At 34.0% G+C, this 20396-nt stretch overlaps 1 protein-coding gene across 4 annotated transcripts in view; it reads left to right on the top strand.

Moving 5' to 3' along the window:
* Window positions 1-20396, top strand: part of LOC150104970 (uncharacterized) — a 336174-nt gene that overhangs the window by 67736 nt on the left and 248042 nt on the right. For all 4 annotated transcript variants that reach the window (XM_090396080.1, XM_090396079.1, XM_090396081.1 and 1 more), the window contains exons 5-6: window positions 12030-12153; window positions 20148-20220. In XM_090396080.1, the coding sequence (XP_090252206.1) occupies window positions 12030-12153; window positions 20148-20220 (197 nt within the window). The remainder of the gene's footprint in view (window positions 1-12029; window positions 12154-20147; window positions 20221-20396) is intronic.

The following is a 20396-nucleotide window of genomic DNA, read 5'->3' as shown; positions in this document are numbered from 1 at the left end:
ACTACTACTACTAATAATAATATATATGAATTACTCAGAGGTGAAAATATGTGAACCATCATTTATAAGACGTATGAGAATGGGAAATGAAAGGAAAGAATAAGTGAGTAGAAATATTTCATTAATGGCAATGGAATTATTAATAATTTAATATATGAATTAATAATTTATTAACATATAATATCTAATCATTGTGGATAACCACAATTTTGGGAATCCAACATTCATTAGTTTTTTTTTTTTTAGTATCAGCTGCTCTTCTGTCTTATCAATCTCATGTGTGCTGGCATTTTGTTGTAGATCAAAGTCTTCTAATACACAGAAGTATTAATTTTTATTCAGGAAGAGATAAATTTTTACTGTCTATTGTTTCCGAAGACTAGAATAAAAATGTCTCTATACCGTTAAAAAAAAACTTTTCATCCTCAACAGATGTTATACTGCACAAGAAAGAAAAACAATTAGCTTTGTTTATCATTAAATAGTAAACAGATTTTTAACATCTGTCTACTATATTAGGAACAATTAGTGTAAGACAATTCGAAGGACGCATTTAATGGAAAAAACACTCCGCTCCCGCAGGCCATGCTGCATGCATGCGAACAGAACAGACTAAACATAACACCTAATTAAACACATTTATCCTAACATCCACTTTCAAGTTTTCAGTTCCAGAAAACATGTGTGACAGCTGTTTGTAATACTGCCATTGGATACAGAAAGCACTCAATTTATGAAAAGCAAAATGAATATATATATATATATAACTTGAAATCAGTTTGAATTGCATTTCAGATATTCGATATCATCTAGACATCATCATCATCAAATTCCTGCCATGTACAGGATATGATAGTACTACATGAAAAAATTACACCATTACTAACTTCCTATCTACAATTTTCCTCCAAATCAGTCTGTCAAGACTCCAACATTATCAGATCTTATATTTCTATCGTCTAAGGCACTTTGTACCGTATCAATCCACCTATATCTTGGTCTTCCTCTGGGTCGTTTTGCTACCAACCTGGCAGAGAACACTTGTTTTGCTAATCTTTCTTCACCCATTCTGTTTAAGTGACCTGAGATTATACGCGTGGATAGGCTTATGTGTTCGTCAGACATGTTATGATAGGTTTCACGGTATAAGAAGAACACAGATGGTTAAGCAAATAACTATTTATTAACTTAAAAGCTAATATTTCGCTGGTAATATATCCAGCATCTTCAGAGCACACAACACAAAGTTTGTTACAAAGGCAAGACAACCACAATCCGGTGTAACAGTGGGTACAGTATAAGTGATTGCAGCATGCAACACAAGACTAAAGTCCTAATATGGCGCCATCTAGGAAAAAAAAAAAAAAAAAAAAAAAAAATCAACGTTTTGAAATGGTAGTCTAAATGATAAAAAATAAAAGTAATAAATATTAATTTGGTCTTAGGATGATTGTCTCCCAGATCTTTGGTAGATTTATACAGCCATACTTGTTAAGGTTTGGGGTATGTTTCAAGGCTTCTGTTGATTCCAGGAACAACCTCTCTGACTTGTAGAAGCTTCTGTGCATTACTTTTGTTTCTGTCCAATTGATCCTGTGTGTAGGGGTATCCAAAGCATGGTCTGCCAGACCTGACTTACCATAGCGAAAGTGTTGGATATATTTTTTGTGTTCACTGAGGCGGATGTCCACATTTCTTCCTGTCTGTCCGTAGTAGGCTTGATGGCAAGAACAGGGCACTTCATAGACACCAGGATGTGATAAAGGAGTGCATTTGTCCTTAGGTGAACGGATGAGAGTTGCTAATTTTTTATAAGGTTTAAATACTGTGCGTAATTGGTGTTTGTTCAGTACCCTAGATATCTTTTCAGATGTGCCTTTAATGTATGGGATGGTGATTGTTTTGTTGTAGTCTTCTGTGGTAGATAGAGGGGATTTATGGGTAGCATTTAGTATGTTATCTATTTTACGGGGATTATAACCATTGTTTAAGAAGGTTTGACGTAGGTGAGAAAGTTCAGCAGTGAGAGCAATGTCATTGGAACAGATTGCTCTAGCTCTATGGGTTAGTGTTTTTAAGATACCATATTGTTGAGAAGGGTGGTGGTGTGATTGTTTGTGTAAGTATCTCCCTGTATGTGTGGATTTTCTGTAAACAGAAAATGATAAGGAACCTTCTGGAAGACGTATGATCAGTGTGTCCAAGAAAGGTAGGCAGTCATTGGCTTCTAGTTCCATTGTAAAGTGGATTTTAGGATGCTGGCTATTTAGATGCGCTAAAAATGTATTCAATGTGTCTGGGCCATGTGGCCAAATGGCAAACACATCGTCAACATAGCGTAGCCAGAGGCTAGGTTTGAGAGTGGCTGTGTTGATAGCTAATTTTTCCAGATGTTCTATGTAGAAGTTGGCTAAGGGGTGAACCCATAGCTGTCCCATCGAACTGTTTGTATATTTTCCCTTTCCATGTAAAATAGCCTGCCTGTACTGTGAATTTAAATAGCTGGTATATATCTGGGGGAAATTGTGAATTTAGTAAGTTAAGTGTTTCAATCAGTGGTACATTAGTGAATAATGAGGTGATATCAAAACTCACCATTAGGTCTGAACTATTTAAGGTGTGGTTTTCTAAAATACTTTTTTAGGTGGGTAGAATTTTTAACAACAGAGGGAGAATTGTTTGTGTAAGTGGTTAGTAATTTTGCTAAATGTTTGGCTAGTTTATATGTAGGACTGTTTATACTATCTACAATAGGACGTAAAGGTGTACCTTGTTTGTGTATTTTTGGAGCACCATATATTCTGGGTGCTTTAACGTATATGGATTTAAGTTTTTTGACAATTTCTTTAGGCCAGGAAGTGATTTTGTTCAGTAACTTGCTCTTTTGTGAGTTGGTGGGATCTCGATCTATGATTTGATATGTAGACCGGTCTTGGAGCAGTGTATGCATTTTGCTTTCATATTCTGTTGTATCCATAACTACAGTGGCGTTTCCTTTGTCTGATTTGGTTATTGTAATGTGGTTATTATTGCGTAGTTCTTTTAGGGCTATTATTTCTTTATGCGGGATATTATTTTTGGGAGGCTTAGAATGGATAAGGATATTTATCAATAATGGCTAAGAATGGATAAGGATAAAGAAATAATAGCCCTAAAAGAACTACTCAATAATAACCACATTACAATAACCAAATCGGACAAAGGAAACGCCACTGTAGTTATGGATACAACAGAATATGAAAGCAAAATGCATACACTGCTCCAAGACCGGTCTACATATCAAATCATAGATCGAGATCCCACCAACTCACAAAAGAGCAAGTTACTGAACAAAATCACTTCCTGGCCTAAAGAAATTGTCAAAAAACTTAAACCCATACACGTTAAAGCACCCAGAATATATGGTGCTCCAAAAATACACAAACAAGGTACACCTTTACGTCCTATTGTAGATAGTATAAACAGTCCTACATATAAACTAGCCAAACATTTAGCAAAATTACTAACCACTTACACAAACAATTCTCCCTCTGTTGTTAAAAATTCTACCCACCTAAAAAAGTATTTTAGAAAACCACACCTTAAATAGTTCAGACCTAATGTTGAGTTTTGATATCACCTCATTATTCACTAATGTACCACTGATTGAAACACTTAACTTACTAAATTCACAATTTCCCCCAGATATATACCAGCTATTTAAATTCACAGTACAGGCAGGTTATTTTACATGGAAAGGGAAAATATACAAACAGTTCGATGGGACAGCTATGGGTTCACCCCTTTTCCCCCCCTTAGCCAACTTCTACATAGAACATCTGGAAAAATTAGCTATCAACACAGCCACTCTCAAACCTAGCCTCTGGCTACGCTATGTTGACGATGTGTTTGCCATTTGGCCACATGGCCCAGACACATTGAATACATTTTTAGCGCATCTAAATAGCCAGCATCCTAAAATCCACTTTACAATGGAACTAGAAGCCAATGACTGCCTGCCTTTCTTGGACACACTGATCACACGTCTTCCAGAAGGTTCCTTATCATTTTCTGTTTACAGAAAACCCACACATACAGGGAGATACTTACACAAACAATCACACCACCACCCTTCTCAACAATATGGTATCTTAAAAACACTAACCCATAGAGCTAGAGCAATCTGTTCCAATGACATTGCTCTCACTGCTGAAATTTCTCACCTACGTCAAACCTTCTTAAACAATGGTTATAATCCCCGTAAAATAGATAACATACTAAATGCTACCCATAAATCCCCTCTATCTACCACAGAAGACTACAACAAAACAATCACCATCCCATACATTAAAGGCACATCTGAAAAGATATCTAGGGTACTTAACAAACACCAATTACGCACAGTATTTAAACCTTATAAAAAATTAGCAACTCTCATCCGTTCACCTAAGGACAAATGCACTCCTTTATCACATCCTGGTGTCTATGAAGTGCCCTGTTCTTGCCATCAAGCCTACTACGGACAGACAGGAAGAAATGTGGACATCCGCCTCAGTGAACACAAAAAATATATCCGACACTTTTGCTATGGTAAGTCGGGTCTGGCAGACCATGCTTTGGATACCCCTACACACAGGATCAATTGGACAGAAACAAAAGTAATGCACAGAAGCTTCTACAATTCAGAGAGGTTGTTCCTGGAATCAACAGAAGCCTTGAAACATACCCTAAAGCTTAACAAGTATGGCTGTATAAATCTACCAAAGATCTGGGAGACAGTCATCCTAAGATCAAATTAATATTTATTACTTTTATTTTTTATCATTTAGACTACCATTTCAAAACGTTGATTTTTTTTTTTTTTTTTTTTTTTTTTTTAACCTAGATGGCGCCATATTAGGACTTTAGTCTTGTGTTGCATGCTGCAATCACTTATACTGTCCCCACTGTTACACTGGATTGTGGTTGTCTTGCCTTTGTAACAAACTTTGTGTTGTGTGCTCTGAAGATGCTGGATATATTACCAGCGAAATATTAGCTTTTAAGTTAATAAATAGTTATTTGCTTAACCATCTGTGTTCTTTTTATACCGTGAAACTTATCATAACACACCTGAGATATGCTCTGCTAACGTATTCCTGGATGCTGACAATGTGAAGTTCTTTCCTAATAATCCTCGTTTTTAATATGATATTGCCATTGATGCCATCTGTTCATGCCTCTAATCTTTCTCAGGACTCTCATATCTGCGGTCTCTAGTCTTTGGTCATGTGTTTTACTTCTGACCCAGCTCTCAGATCCATAAGTTAAAACTGGTTTGAACACTGTCTGGTATACAGCTAATTTAGTATTCTGACTAATTTCTCTCTTATTCCACATGAATTTATTCAATTGACTTCCCACCATACCAGCTTTGCTGATTCTGTTATCTATTTCTATATTGAATTTACTATCTTCACTAAAAATCGTACCTAAGTAGCTGAAATGTTTTACTTGTTCCACAGGTTCTCCATTCACAACACAGTTGACATTTTCAATGATTCTGCCTATTTTCATTGTCTCTGTCTTTTTAATGCTGTCCTTCATACCATATCTATTACAACAATCATTCAATTTAGCCAAAGAATCTTGCAAATTTGTAGCGGATTTATTTAGAAGTATAACATCGTCCACATAAAGCAAAGAGCTAACATTAATATCTCCAATTCTGATATCATGTTTAATACCACTTTCCTTCATAATGTGATCCATATAGATAATGAATAACGGAGGGGATAAATGTACATCCTTGTCTCACACCAGATTTAACATTAAACCATCTTCCTGTACTTCCTTCCTTCTAACTGCTGACTTACAACTCAAATAAAGACTTAAGTATTGCTTGATATAATGCTCTATTGACACCATATAACTGCAGCGTATTGAATAGCTTCTCTCTTGGCACCTTGTCATATGCCTTTTCCAAATTGACAAAACTTAAATACAGATCTTTGTTATATTCCCATGCTTTCTTGACTATTTGTCGTAAAGTGAAGATCTGATCCTGACAGCCTCTATTTGGCCTGAATCCAGCTTGTTCTTAACCCAGCTTTTCTTCCACAATTCTTCTCAATCGTTTCTCAAGCATATTTGCATAGATTTGCCAGGAACACTTAATAGGGAAATACCTCTGTAATTCTCATGACAGACACCCAGGTTCAAACAAGAGTAGTAATATAATTTTAAATATGGAAAGCTTAAAGCCAAATGAACTATAGCTAAAGCTAAAAGTCTTTAAATGTCTAAAAGAGGATCATACTCATGGAGGACATTTAAAAATTCTATATAATTTCCTTGATTATCTGAATCTTCATCATGACCTCGAAAGGAAGCTCTTGCTTAGCCAAATAGCATACAGCATTAATTAATCTTTTTTAAAATTTCTCAATTTTCTTTACCTGTTTCTTATGATGAGTAACTTCAATTTTTCTTTGTTAGGAGAGTGTCAATTCTTTGTTTTCTAAACATTTTTAGATTTAAAAATGATTGAACATGTGATTGGGAGTGTTCATGTTTTTGCACTGCTGCAGTTAAATGGTTAAGGTCAGAATGTCGATGCTTATTCCAAATGTCTTTCTCTCAGGAGAATAATAAACAAGGCCAACAAAAAAAGTCTTGACTGCACTTTGCATCCAGTTAACCATTCTACTGTACTGTATTGTGAAATAGAAAAGTGTCTCATGTACTCAGTTTTTGCAACTTTGTGTATGCCCTGTAAATTTGGAAGAGGAGGACAAGGCTTCCTTCAAGTACAGTCATACAATCCACAAAAGTTCTGGCAGAAAACAGGACATTCAGTAGATTGTCAACACATTTTCCCATTGTAAATATGGGTAGAAAAATTATTTATTTATGGAAAATTATATATTAAAAAACTTGTCTATGTCTACATTATATATAAAAACTTGCTACCACGTCAGTTCACACTTCATGCATGCAAAACAGATGAAACTCAGAAAACAAAAACAGCAATTTATGACAAATGACAATGTTCAGTCAGATAGGTTGATACAATAACCATTCACAGCCGCTAGGTGCTATTGTCTCTGAACTCACCCAGCCTTGCCTTCTGAGCAGTTTAAAAATACTAGAATGCTAAGAATTTGACCCGCTACATCCTCCTTACATCTTTTCAAAGGGCTCAGAGGTGTATATATTTTCGAAAAGTGTCCTCTTCATGAAGTACTAATGCTTCATTGTCCTCATGAAGTGAGCAATGAAACATTAATATATTGTATTTAATTTTAGGAATGATGTGAATTCTGCAAACAATTAGGAGAGTCTTTAACGAGAATAAATGCAAAAATATAATATTGGTGATACTGATATTTCGTAGATGAGCACCACACACCTGGAATATTCGCCTCTGGTTAGAAAACTAAAAAGACTAAAAGCTAAGCTTGTATGAACCATTACAATATGAATAATTGAAACACAAGGAGTATGTGGGAGGTAGCATGAGTCAACTGCTATCCAGCATTCTTTACAGGTAAGTTGGAATCTGGTGTCTGAATGGATCTAATGAGAGATTTCCAAACATCACACAGGATCAGTCCTTGGTTCTTATTTAGGGTATTGTGAAAAAAATTACCATTTTATCTGATGAGAGATGAAGTTGTCTTCTAAGTAAGATGTAAGGCTTTTGTTCCAGTCAGTATCATGATGTATATCGGAATAGCGATAAGCTAGGCCAGAGTTGTCTTCTTTGTTGAGCAGCATCTCGAAAATACTCTTTTTTTTTTTTCTTATCTCAAAACTTCTTGAAGTCTGACTTATAGTGAAAGGCCACAAGAGGAGGGAATTCTGATAGTGTTTCAGTTATCATGGATGGACATATCTGACTACAAGTCAGAGATTTTGTTTCTTCTTTCAGACTCCTCTACTTATGCTCTCCTAAATCATGATCCTAATCACCAAGAAAACCAGTGAACTCTTCTAAAACATACTTACTTGGCCAGTAGATTAAAAAAAAAAAAAAAAAAGAGGCTAAAATCCATTCGACCTTTAACCCCAAGGTATATGGAGGTCCGAAAATTCACAAAGCTGGTATTCTCTTATGACTAATAGTGGATGGAATAAATTTGCCTACACATTTTTACCTAGGCACCTTTCTGCTATGTTAAAGAACTAATCTAACATTCAGACTCTTTCATAAAGAATTCTTCACATTTTGTCCAGAAACTCTCTAATATTTCCATCATGTCATCAGACATCCTTGCCAGTCTGGACATTGTTCACTGTAGATGAAGTTCTAAGCTCATTGATGATTTGTTTCCTCCTGATGTCTGAGCTATTGAAATGTTACCTCAACTCAAATTACTTTAAATGGAACAGCCAAATTTTCTAATAGCTTTTCAGACTAACCACAGGAAATATTACTTTCCTTCCACAACTGTTCTTAGTTGTTTCTCAAGTATACTTGCATAAATCTTACTAGGAGCACTGAGTAGGGAAATACCGCAGTAATTCTCACATTCAGTTTTATTTCCCTTTTCATGGATAGGTACTATGAGAGCTCTGCTCCAGCCATTTGAAATTTGGTCCTCTGACCAGGCGTTCCTGAATTATACAATGCAGCTACTGTAAAACTTTTTATTTCCAAATTTGAGCATTTATGGTCGAATTTCATTTACTCCAGCTGCCTTTCTACATTTGAGGTTTTTGGTGACTGTTTTTTCCTACTTTAAGTATGGATATGTATTCTGGCTGCATTCCTGTTGGGAATTTTCTACCACTGTGCTGACACAGCTTGTTTCATTTAGCAGTCTTTCAAAGTGATTATTCCAGACATCTAGAATATCTCTATCTTTAGTTTTCATGTTGCCTTTAACATTTGATTTCTTTTACAGTAAATTTTCCTCTATTTCTAAGCTTTTTCAATAGTCCCTAGAATATTTTGCTAATGTCCTGATATTTATTTTCTATGTTCTTACCAAAGTCTTACCATGACTTTTGTTTAGCTATTTTTACACAATGCTTCTTTTTCTTACATTTTCCTCCATATTCTCTAAGAGCACAAGCTGACCTACTCGCCAAGAACTTCTCATATGCTTTCTTCTTTTCCTTGACTCAATGTGGTTTTAGGGTTTTTATATTCTGTGGATTTGATGGGAGATTGTAGCCATTGGCTAATAACGTGTTGTGGTTGTGTTCAAGTTCATTGGTGAGAGTATTATTATTATTGTAAGAAATGAATTTTGCTGTTGTACAGGGTTTTAATGATTCCATGCTGTAAGGAGGAGGGGGTGGTGTAGCTGTTGGTGAATGTATCTATATCTGTGTATGGGTTTTCTCTAAACTGAGAATACTAAGGATCTATCAGGTTGGTATATACACATGTAGGGAAGACTGGCATTTTTTTTTTTTTTTTTTTTTCCTTTTTCCAAGGTGAACTAGATCTTGTGATGCTTGTTGTTGTGATGTGTTAGGAAAGTGTTAAAAGCCTAAGCTTTTGTGGTCAAATGGAGATCTATATAGTGTAGCTACACTGTAGGTCTGTTGTGGGTCTGATGTTAAGGCATTATCTTGTAAAGGTTACCATGAAGTAGTTAGTCATGCTGTCCTCTTGGTTTGTTTATATTGTTTATTGTATATATATGTTTATTTATGTTTGAGAGAGGGGGAAGTGAAAATGTAAATAGATATTGGACTCTATTCCAATAGATTTATCTGAAAGATTTTTTTTTTTTTCAAATGGAATGACCACCAGCAAATATAAATATAAAGAAGGCTTCTGAAATATTGTTTTAAAGCAGTGGTTCTTAACCTGGGGTGCGAGAGAGGTTTCCTAAAAATTTGGAAACATCAAGTTGAAAATGGGAATTTTGCAAACTTTCCTTTACTTGATTCAATCGTTCTGGAAAATGAGAAAATAATAATTATACCTGAAAATGCAATACACCTTCAACAATTGAGTGAATCATTTCATGGATACTTAACCACGGGAAATATTAGCAAAGTTCAGAGATGGATACTGGATCCATTTCTATTTGACCCAGATTCGATGGACAACAGCTATTTAATAAAAGATGATCTTATTGAAATACGAGCCAATGCAGGTATTCAAATGGAATTTGAAAAACTGGACTTAGAACAATTCTGGTGTACACAGCTAGAACCTTATCCACAACTAGCAAAAGCAGCATTGCAGACACTTTTACCATTTGCCACCGCCTACCTGTGTGAAATGGGATTTTCATCACTTTTGCACATAAAAACAAAAGCCAGAAATCGTTTAAATGCAAGTGATGACTTACGCATGGCTCTTTCAAAAAAGGAGCCTCGCTTCAAAAGTATTATTATGAATAAACAACAACAACATAGCCATTAAAAATTGAGATATTGTTTTGTATGTATATGTAAATATGTGTTTATTTTTCAATAAATAAATTATCTTGCAACAGATGTAATTTCCTAAATAAAGAAATAGAAACACATTTTTCAAGAGGGTGCGAGAACTTATTTTTAGATTCAAGGGGGTGCCGATCACTAAAAAGGTTAAGACCCACTGTTTTAAAGGATAGATTGTGTAATATAGTTTGGGAAAAAGTTATTTACCTTTAGTAATTGGACTGTTATTGTTATCCATAAGTTGTTGCTAGTATATATATATATATATATATATATATATATATTATAGATTGAAGATAGAACAATATAAGTTTTTTTAAGAGAGAAATTTATAGTTTACTATATAATGTTTGTTCATGTAAGATTTGCATAGTTTAAGATTCTCTGTAGTACCATATACTGGAGACAAGGAAAAAATAGTATTCTGGAGACAGCACTTAGGAACAGTTCATAGTGGAAGAATTGCTTTAAACAAATTTTCAAGTCATTCCAAAATTGTTTCTTTACGGATGTTTTCTGAAACAAGGTAAATTTATGGTAAAACTTTTATACTAAAGCCTGCTAAGGTAGGACATGTTTATCTTTTTTGAAAAGAGATTCCTTTTTAAAAATGGATGCTAGTTTTGAATTAAAGCAAGGAGTTCTCATTGAACTGAATGTATGTACGTATGGTGGTAGCAGGAAGTAAATTTTATAGACAATAAAAGGTTTAATAAACTGCTTTTGCTTTGTTTCTTTGTCCAACTTGAAACTTATTTATTTGAAGTTAAACTTAATTTGCTCATGCATGCATGTGTGAGAGAGAGAGAATGTCTCATGATTTTTTATATTAATTAAACAATATATTTTGTGTTACAGATCTCTTGTTTTACTTTTGGGGTTAAGATAAGTGGATGTATAAATCAGAATATTTTAATAATTTGAAGAATTCTTTTAAGATAATAAATTTAAATACTGGAAAGAAACCAGTAATCTTCTTATAAACCTTTTATGCTGTAAACAGTAGATAGAAATATAATAATTTTGATATACAAATTGTTTGCTATAGTGAATTTCCCTTACTGTAACGAACACTAGTATGCCAAATCTTTCTCTATAGCAAACTATTGAAAAGTCTCAACCTTAGTCCCTTTGACACATTACTGTTATGAGTTGATTGTTGGTAACAGATGATAATGATTTATGGTTTTAATTGCAAAAATACAGCAAAGGTCATACTGCACCACATCAAAGGTTATAGCAGCATAAGGTAAGACAATCACAAACATCCATGTCTGCAGTGGGATTTGAACCTATGACCTGTTGGTTGGTTGGAGAGCAGGTACACTAACTACTCGGCAAACCAGGCCAGTGTTGGTAACAGAGTTTATTCAACCTTCTGCTATAACAGAATAGTCCTTTGGTTTGGCCCTTTTGAGTTTGTTCTAGGGAGATGTGATGTATTAATTATTGTATTATACTCTTAAAGTATTATTTATGAATGCTGTCAAAGTGCATTAAATATCAGTTGTTAACCCATTTTATTATTTCATGTAAAATCAATGCTCTTTTGTACATTCTTTTTGATAGGTTTTTATTCCAATTTAGAGAAATTCATAATGTAATATTTAATGAAAAAACTGCTTTTTATTTATACTTTTTTTTTTTTTTTATCTCTCTAGATGAAAGAAGAAATTAAAGATGATGTTGTAAATAGAGTAACTCAAATGTTGGCAAATATGGACATAGAAGGACCAAAGTTAGCTAATACTACTGCTTGGAGTAATTCTTGGAGTGAAGTAAATTGTGAGTGCAATTTTGTAAACATTTATTATGTAGAATAGAATAAGTTATTTTAAGTATTTCTTAATAAAATATTTTGGATATCAGTAATTTTTTATGTATAATTTCTTAAAAGAATCCTATTGAACAGTGATTTTCAAAGTTGTAAAATTAAAAATTAATCTTTATGACAAACAGTTGAGAAAACATAGGAATATAACAAAGATCTATATTTAAGTTTTGTCAATCTGGAAAAGGCATATGACAAGGTGCCAAGAGAGAAGCTATTCAATACGCTGCAGTTATATGGTGTCAATGGGGCATTATATCAAGCAATACTTAGTCTTTATTTGAGTTGTAAGTCAGCAGTTAGAATTGAAAGAGGTACAGAAAGATGGTTTAATGTTAAATCTGTGCGAGACAAGGATGTACATTATTCCCTCTGTTATTCATTATTTATATGGATCACTTTATGAAGAAAAGTGGTATTAAACATGATACCAAAATTGGAGATCTTAATGTCAGCTGTCTGCTTTATGCAGATGATGTTATACTTAGCAATAAATCTGCTACGAGTCTGCAAGATTCCTTGACTAAAATGAATAACTGTTGTAATAGATATGGTATGAAGGTCAGTAATAAAAAGACAAAGACAATGAAAATAGGCAGAATTGTTGAAAATGTCAACTGTGTCGTGAATGGAGAACCTGTGGAACAAGTAAAACATTTCAGCTACTTAGGCACGATTTTTAGTGAAGATGGAAATTAAATATGGAAATAGACAACAGAATCAACGAAGCTGGTATGGTAGGAAGTCAATTGAATAAATTCATATGGAATAAGAAAGAAATTAGTCAGAACACTAAATTAGCTGTATACAAGACAGTGCTCAAACCAGTTTTAAATTATGGATCTGAGAGCTGGGTCAGAAGTAAAACACTTGACCAAAGACTAGAGACCGCAGATATGAGAGTCCTGAGAAAGATTAGCGGCGTGAACAGATGGCATCAATGGCAATATCATATTAAAATCGAGGATATTAGGAAAGAACTTGATATTGTTAGCATCCAGGAATGCATTAGCAGAGCTAATCTCAGGTGGTATGGTCACTTAAATAGAATGGGTGAAGAAAGATTAGCAAAACCCAGAGGAAGACCAAGATATAGGTGGATTGATACTGTACAAAGTGCCTTAGATGATAGAAATATAAGATCTGATAATGTTGGAGTCTTGACAAGTAACAGACTGATTTGGAGGAAAATTGTAGATAGGAATTTAGCAATGATGTAAATTTTTCATGTAGTACTATCATATCCTGTACACCCCTTGAGGGTACATGGCAGGAATTTGATGATGATGATAAAATTAAAAAAAATATATCAGATCTCTAGTAACTGCTTAGAGGTAGCCCTCAGAAGAATTTATTCGAGTATTTAAAAAAGAATACTTGATATGTTCACAAACTCTATAAATTTATTAAATTGATTAGTATAACAGACACTGGTTTGCTTCTTTATGATTAAATTGACAAAATACACATAGCAATTTCTAATTCATTCAAAAGTAAAGAATAGTTTCCAGTATAATAGTAATTAGTTGTCATATTAATGATATCAAATGCAAGCATCATTTATTGATTGATGTAATGCCTTTGCACCTCTGTGTAGCAGTTTATTTGTGAACCTTTATTTCATTTTGTACTGTGGGTAGGTAAGGAATTTTTTTCTATTTTTATCAATTTTATATATATATCATCATCATCATCAAAATCCTGATATACCCTCAAGGGGTGTACAGGATATGATAGTACTACATGAAAAAAATTACTAACATCCTATCTACAATTTTCCTCCAAATCAGTCTGTTACTTGTCAAGACTCCAACATTATCAGATCTTATATTTCTATCGTCTAAGGCACTTTGTACAGTATCAATCCACCTATATCTTGGTCTTCCTCTGGGTCGTTTTGCCCAACCTGGCAGAGAACATTTGCTAATCTTTCTTCGCCCATTCTGTTTAAGTGACCATACCACCTGAGATTAGCTCTGTTAACGCATTCCTGGATGCTGACAATGTCAAGTTCTTTCCTAATATCCTCATTTTTAATATGATATTGCCATTGATGTCATCTGTTCATACCTATAATCTTTCTCGGGACTCTCATATCTTCAGTCTCTAGTCTTTGGTCAAGTGTTTTACTTCTGACCCAGCTCTCAGATCCACAAGTTAAAACTAGTTTGAACACTGTCTTGTATATAGCTAATTTAGTGTTCTGACTAATTTCTCTCTTATTCCATATGAATTTATTCAATTGACTTCCCACCATACCAGCTTTGCTGATTCTGTTGTCAATTTCTATATTTAATTTACCATCTTCAGTAAAAATCATGCCTAAGTAGCTGAAATGTTTAACTTGTTCCTGTTTTAAAATATAAACTCAAGGAATTGAAAACTCAGTTAGCTGTAATTCCAAGAGGTCTAACTAGTCAGCTTCAACCTTTAGATGTCTGTATTAATAAACTATTTAAGGGATTTAGGAAGGAGAATTGGAACAGCTGGATGCAGTCTTCAGATTTTGAGGCTATGCCATCAGGAAGAAGGAAGAGGCCTAACATTTCGCAAGTTTGTGAGTGGGTCAAAGCTTCATGGGATGCTGTGAAAGCTGAGACAGTGGTTAAATCATCTAAGAAGTGTGGAATTAGTAATGCACTGGATGGTACAGAGGAAAATTTGTTGTATGAGGACTCAGATTCTGATTTAGAAGAGGTTTCAAGTGTCTCTTCATTTAGCTCTGGAGATGAATTTCTGGGTTTTGATGATTAAAAGTTGGGTACTCTTTCCTAGTTAGATTAGGTATTTGTTGAAAGTAGACCTACTTATTACTTTATATTTGAAATACTGTAAATTCATTATAATATTCAGTGATAAAGTTTTTTTCCCTAAAATATGTGTACAAAAAAGGGGGTGCGTCCTACATGCCGGTTCGTTTTATACGCCAGCAAATACAGTAATTCATTAAAGTAGTTGACTTTCAGTTTCAGAGGTGAACCACTCTTTAGATTCTGTAATGGATACAGTATTGGGAAAGCAATATTAGCATTAAGAATAATAATAAACAGAAGAATAAAAGTAAATAAATATATATACATTGTCTTTATAGATTTTTAAAAGGCATTCGATAATGTACAGTAGAACTTGCTGCTTTTGAAATAATGGAAAAAAGAAAAAATGTACTCATCTAGAAAGACAGACCTACCTAATTAAGAAATTGTATGCCAATAATGATAAGAATATAGGAAAATGAAGCAAAGGTAAAAAAAAAAAAAGTAAGACAAGGTTTCATGCTATTACAGTGAAAAAGTAAAAGATGGAATAGAGTAAATGTAAGTGAGGTATGGATGCAGATGATACATTTTGTTGATGATAAGAATGTACAATGGATAATATATATAGAATAAGAGGTGTTGAATATTACTTGAATATGGACAAGACTATTATTATGACTATCACAACATGACACATCCAAGGACTCATTGTGGGAGGGCATTCAGCTATATACATTTTGCTGTCTCCCCTACTACTTAATTCTCTAATTACAACACAATTACACTACTGCTACTGCCCACCACCACCAACAGTGTATTTTGTCTGTAAAATGCATGTGTTCTCATGGCTGATTTTGTCTGTATGCAGGATGAAAAACCCAAGTTTCTGGGAGAAAGAAACACCGCTACCTCCATATGAGATCGGTAACTCGCCATCAGTTGAAAATGTCTATATAAAGGTTCCTCCCATCATGACAAGAATTGAATGCAGATCTTTTCCATCCGAAAGGTGCAGTGTTCCGCTGTTCTTCCAGTTGTGCTATGGAGGTGCTTGATATTAATTTAACATTATTTGGATATGGACTTTGTATAAATGGATAATAAAATATAAATAATTGTGAGAAGATAAAATTAACAGAATAAGATAGATATAGATTAGAGGTAAGAACGTTGAATGAATAAAGTCATTCATATTCCTCAGAAGAACAGTTAAAGAAAATAGAAGATATAAGTTAGAAATATAAATAATTTGCTGTAGTAAACAAAATATTAAAAGAGGGCTTTTATTATAGGCAAAATAACCAAATATGTAAGAAAAATATTTATAAATATATTTGTTTAAATTGTATTCTTATAGAGCCTTCATAGCCCAGTTGGTTTTGAGAGAAGATTTTGTTTGGAAAGATCAGGATTCAAATCCCATCTATGACATGAAGGAAAGAACCTTGATCAGGGTTTTTCGATTAAAGGTGAGCTAGTCAGTCTCATAGGCAATGGAGAGGTTTTTTCCCCTCCTGGAAACTCGGGTTTTTCATCCCTTAAAACACAAACTGGTTGCATGAGCTTGCCTAAAGCTTCTAATTAGGGGACTCATCCATCTTGGTTGGGTAAATGGATGGCATTCTTATAATTGTGAAACAGCCTATTACAGCATAAAATTGGAAGAGATTTGAAATGTATTGTTGGAGAGTATTAAGTATTACTAGGAGTAAATTAGAGAGAGAGAGGGGGGGGAGGGATGAAATTTATATGAAATAAAAGTGAGCAAAGTGCCAAATAAGTGGTATCAGATAAATAGTATTAAACATATAGAAGATTGTGGGAAAAAAGAAGAGAATGACTTTGAAGTCCCTTATTTGAGGATATATTTCAGTTAACTAGAAGTTATAAAAAATGAAGAGAATAGGTGAAGGTGGAACAAGAAACTCATTATAATGTCACAGTGATGATAATTCTACCCCTGTTTCTCTTTGTATCTTCATTAACTTGCACATTCCATTTTCCTTTATATATTAGACTTTATGGCCTGTTAGATCCAAGTAATAACTTAGTTTCTTATAAATTTTTGGTTAAATTTATAATACATGAACTGGCAGATACACCTGGTGTGTATCTGCCAGTTCATGTATTTTCTAGCCAGTTTTTTAATAAGAACAATTCCCTCCATTCCCCGAGTTTTTAGGAGGTAAACCTGTTTCCCTATGTATGAATAAATCTAATTTTACTTTAGTTGTAAACATCCCATTTACATGATTTATATATTTTTTATACATGATTCAAGTCCAGATCTTCCCAGAAAACATTGTTGCCAGCTGCGCTATAGGAATGTGAAGTATATACATTTAAAATCTAAATAATATTTTGTTTCATGTGTAAAGATGTATATATGGTCAGGCTCGTTAGTAAAGTGGGTAGATTTTAGATCTCCAACCAGCAGACTATTGGTTTAGATCCCACTGGAGCAGGGATCTTTGCAAAAGTCTTTAGGTGGATACACAGTTTTTGTTGCCCACTATATAAACCATTACTCTGCTAATATACAGGGTGTTTCAAAAAGAATGACCCGATTTCAAATAATTATATTTAATAATGAAAATGTGGTACAGTTACAAAATAAATTACCAAGTATGAAGTAAGGCCTAAGTTTCACTCACCACAATTACACATGGTACAAGTCGCATTCATTTGTGGTTTGTGGTTGCAGAGATATACAATTTTCAAATCGGGACATTCTTTTTGAAACACCCTGTATTAGAGCCTTGAAGTTGCTTGTAAAATTACTACCATGTTTCGTATCTAAAGCAAATTTGTTGTGCTTTTATTATGAGTGGCGATAAATGCACTATAGGTTTGTAATCTTGAATAGGTTTTCACATTATATACAGTATATATATATATAGAGAGAGAGTTCGTCACAAAATGTATACACACTTCAGCAAAAGAAAAACTTGTATAAAAATTGTAATACTAAATTTATATAGACATCAAGGGATGAATACAAGTTACCTTTGACTTCTACAATTACACGAGATGCTCAGAGTGGTTACCATTAGCATCGAGGCACTTATTATTATGGCGAACTACTGCTTGGGCAACGTTGGCAAAGTGTCCAGTGGGATTGCTGCCCATGCCGTTTCAACTTCTTTCTGAAGGGCCACCAGTGTAGCTGGTTTTCTACGATACACTACATCCTTTAGAGTCCCTCATAAGTAGAAGTTCAAGTGTATTAAATCAGGAGAATGTGGGAGGAACTCAAAATGGTCTTGCATTCCTTGAACGACAATTGTGCCTCGGCCATTTTGTTTGACTGTCGTACCAGTCACTCGTTGATGCTAGTATTCATATTTGTAACATCTTTTGAGAGAACATCATACTACACACTGCTTCCGTAATTCGATCCAACTTCGAAAAAAGTCCATAGATAACATCTGTTAAAGTGTGTATACATTTTTTTGATGGTCTCTCTCTCTCTCTCTCTCTATATATATATATATATATATATATACAGGGTGTTCGGGATAAATTTGACAGTTTCGTAAGGAAAAAGAAAATCTTCTTTGTATCTATTAAATTTAATGAATTGACAAAAAAACATTACAGGCAGAGTTAATTACAATACTATCAACAAGATTTACTCAAAATAACCACCATTAGCATCGATCACAGCTTCAATTCTGCTTCGGAACCTCGAACAAGCTGATGCTACAGTCTCCCTGGGAAGGGCCGCAAAAACTGTTTTAATTTTATCCATTAACTGGGCTTTTGTATTACTGGAAGTGCGATTGGTGTCTTTTTCAACTGCGCCGCATACAAAATAATCCATGGGATTAAGGTCTGGGGAGTTTGGAGGCCAAACATTTGGACTGGTGAAGTCGTAGAAATTTTCAGACAACCATTTTTGACTTTTCCCAGAGGTTTGGCAAGGGGCCGAATCCTGCTGCCATACATACGGCCTACCATTGGCTACCCTTGTTATCCAGGGCTTGACTACAGTTAGCAACTCCACGAACAAAGCCCGAATTCCAATGCCAGGGTTCTTCAACACCTGTTCCTGCAGATTTGCGAGGAATTCTGCTGTACGAACGCAATCAGATCGTCTGCTAGGGATCTTTCTTCTTGCTACATCCTCGTAGTCACCATTGCAAGTCTCTAGTTCATGCCTGATTGTTTTTACTGTATTCAGGGAGCATTGGGCAGCAGTCGTAATATCCTTATTTTGATGGCGGGCACGAATCATCATGATACAAGTTATTCTCTTCCATGATTCAGGTGGGTTCCAGCTATCCATCCTTTCTGACATCTTGTATATGAATGAAGAAGGGTCCAAACTTTTAAATGAAGAGAAGTGTGTGTTAATACATGTAACTTACGGAAAAATATAATTAATTATAAATATGTCAAATTTATCCCGAACACCCTGTATATATATATATATATATATATATATATATATATATATATATACACACACACACACACACACTAGGAGGGGGCTCTTCCCCCTGGTACCTCATGAAGGCAACACATTGTTGGACTATAACACTTTTTTTATGTAATGTTCGTCAAGTAGCTTTATTTTATTATCCTACATGTTTTGCCAGTTTTTTTTTCTATCGGCATCTTCAGGGAATACAAACTAGTAAGCTATATGAAGGTAACAGACTAGGTTATAACTGATGGTTCTAATTCATACAAAATATATATATATATATATATAGAGAGAGAGAGAGAGAGTCCATCAAAAAAATGTATACACACTTTAACAGATGTTATCTATGGACTTTTTTCAAAGTTGGATCGAATTACGGAAGCAGTGTGTAGTATGATGTTCTCTCAAAAGATGTTACAAATTTTTGTATGAATTAGAACCATCAGTTATAACCTAGTCTGTTACCTTCATATAGCTTACTAGTTTGTAATCCCTGAAGATGCCGATAGAAAAAAAAAAAAAAAAATTGGCAAAACATGTAGGATAATAAAATAAAGCTACTTGATGAACATTATATAAAAAAAGTGTTATAGTCTTATAAATAATAGTCAAGAAAAAATTCAACACATTGTTGGACGTTTCAAAACAATGAAGAGACAAAAAAAAGTGACATAAAAAAGTTTTAAATTTTGGCTTATCTTTTTATATATATAGAATAGATAATATGGTGTAGGCTTACGGCTTATTATTTTTTCTTGTACAGATAAACCAATACATATTGGAATAATTTGTGACCATTGTGAGCAGCTCATACATGGTATACGATATAAATGTGGGTAAGTTATTTAAATTGTATTTGTTTTCTATGTTATTTTATATAACTCTAGAAAGTTGTAGAATGCATTTAATGTCATAAGGCATACTGCTATATAATGATATTGATTCAATAAGCCCACATATATACAGAGTCCATGAAAAATATGTATACACACTTCAGCAAAAGAAAAACCTG

This window comes from Typopeltis vanoorti, chromosome 7 (genome assembly GCF_054136105.1).
Source record: "Typopeltis vanoorti isolate ZY-2024b chromosome 7, IOZ_Tvanoo_1.0, whole genome shotgun sequence".
In the NCBI taxonomy this organism is placed as follows: domain Eukaryota; kingdom Metazoa; phylum Arthropoda; class Arachnida; order Uropygi; family Thelyphonidae; genus Typopeltis; species Typopeltis vanoorti.
Note: the sequence above shows the minus strand (reverse complement) of the source record. Positions and strands in the feature narration are given on the sequence as shown.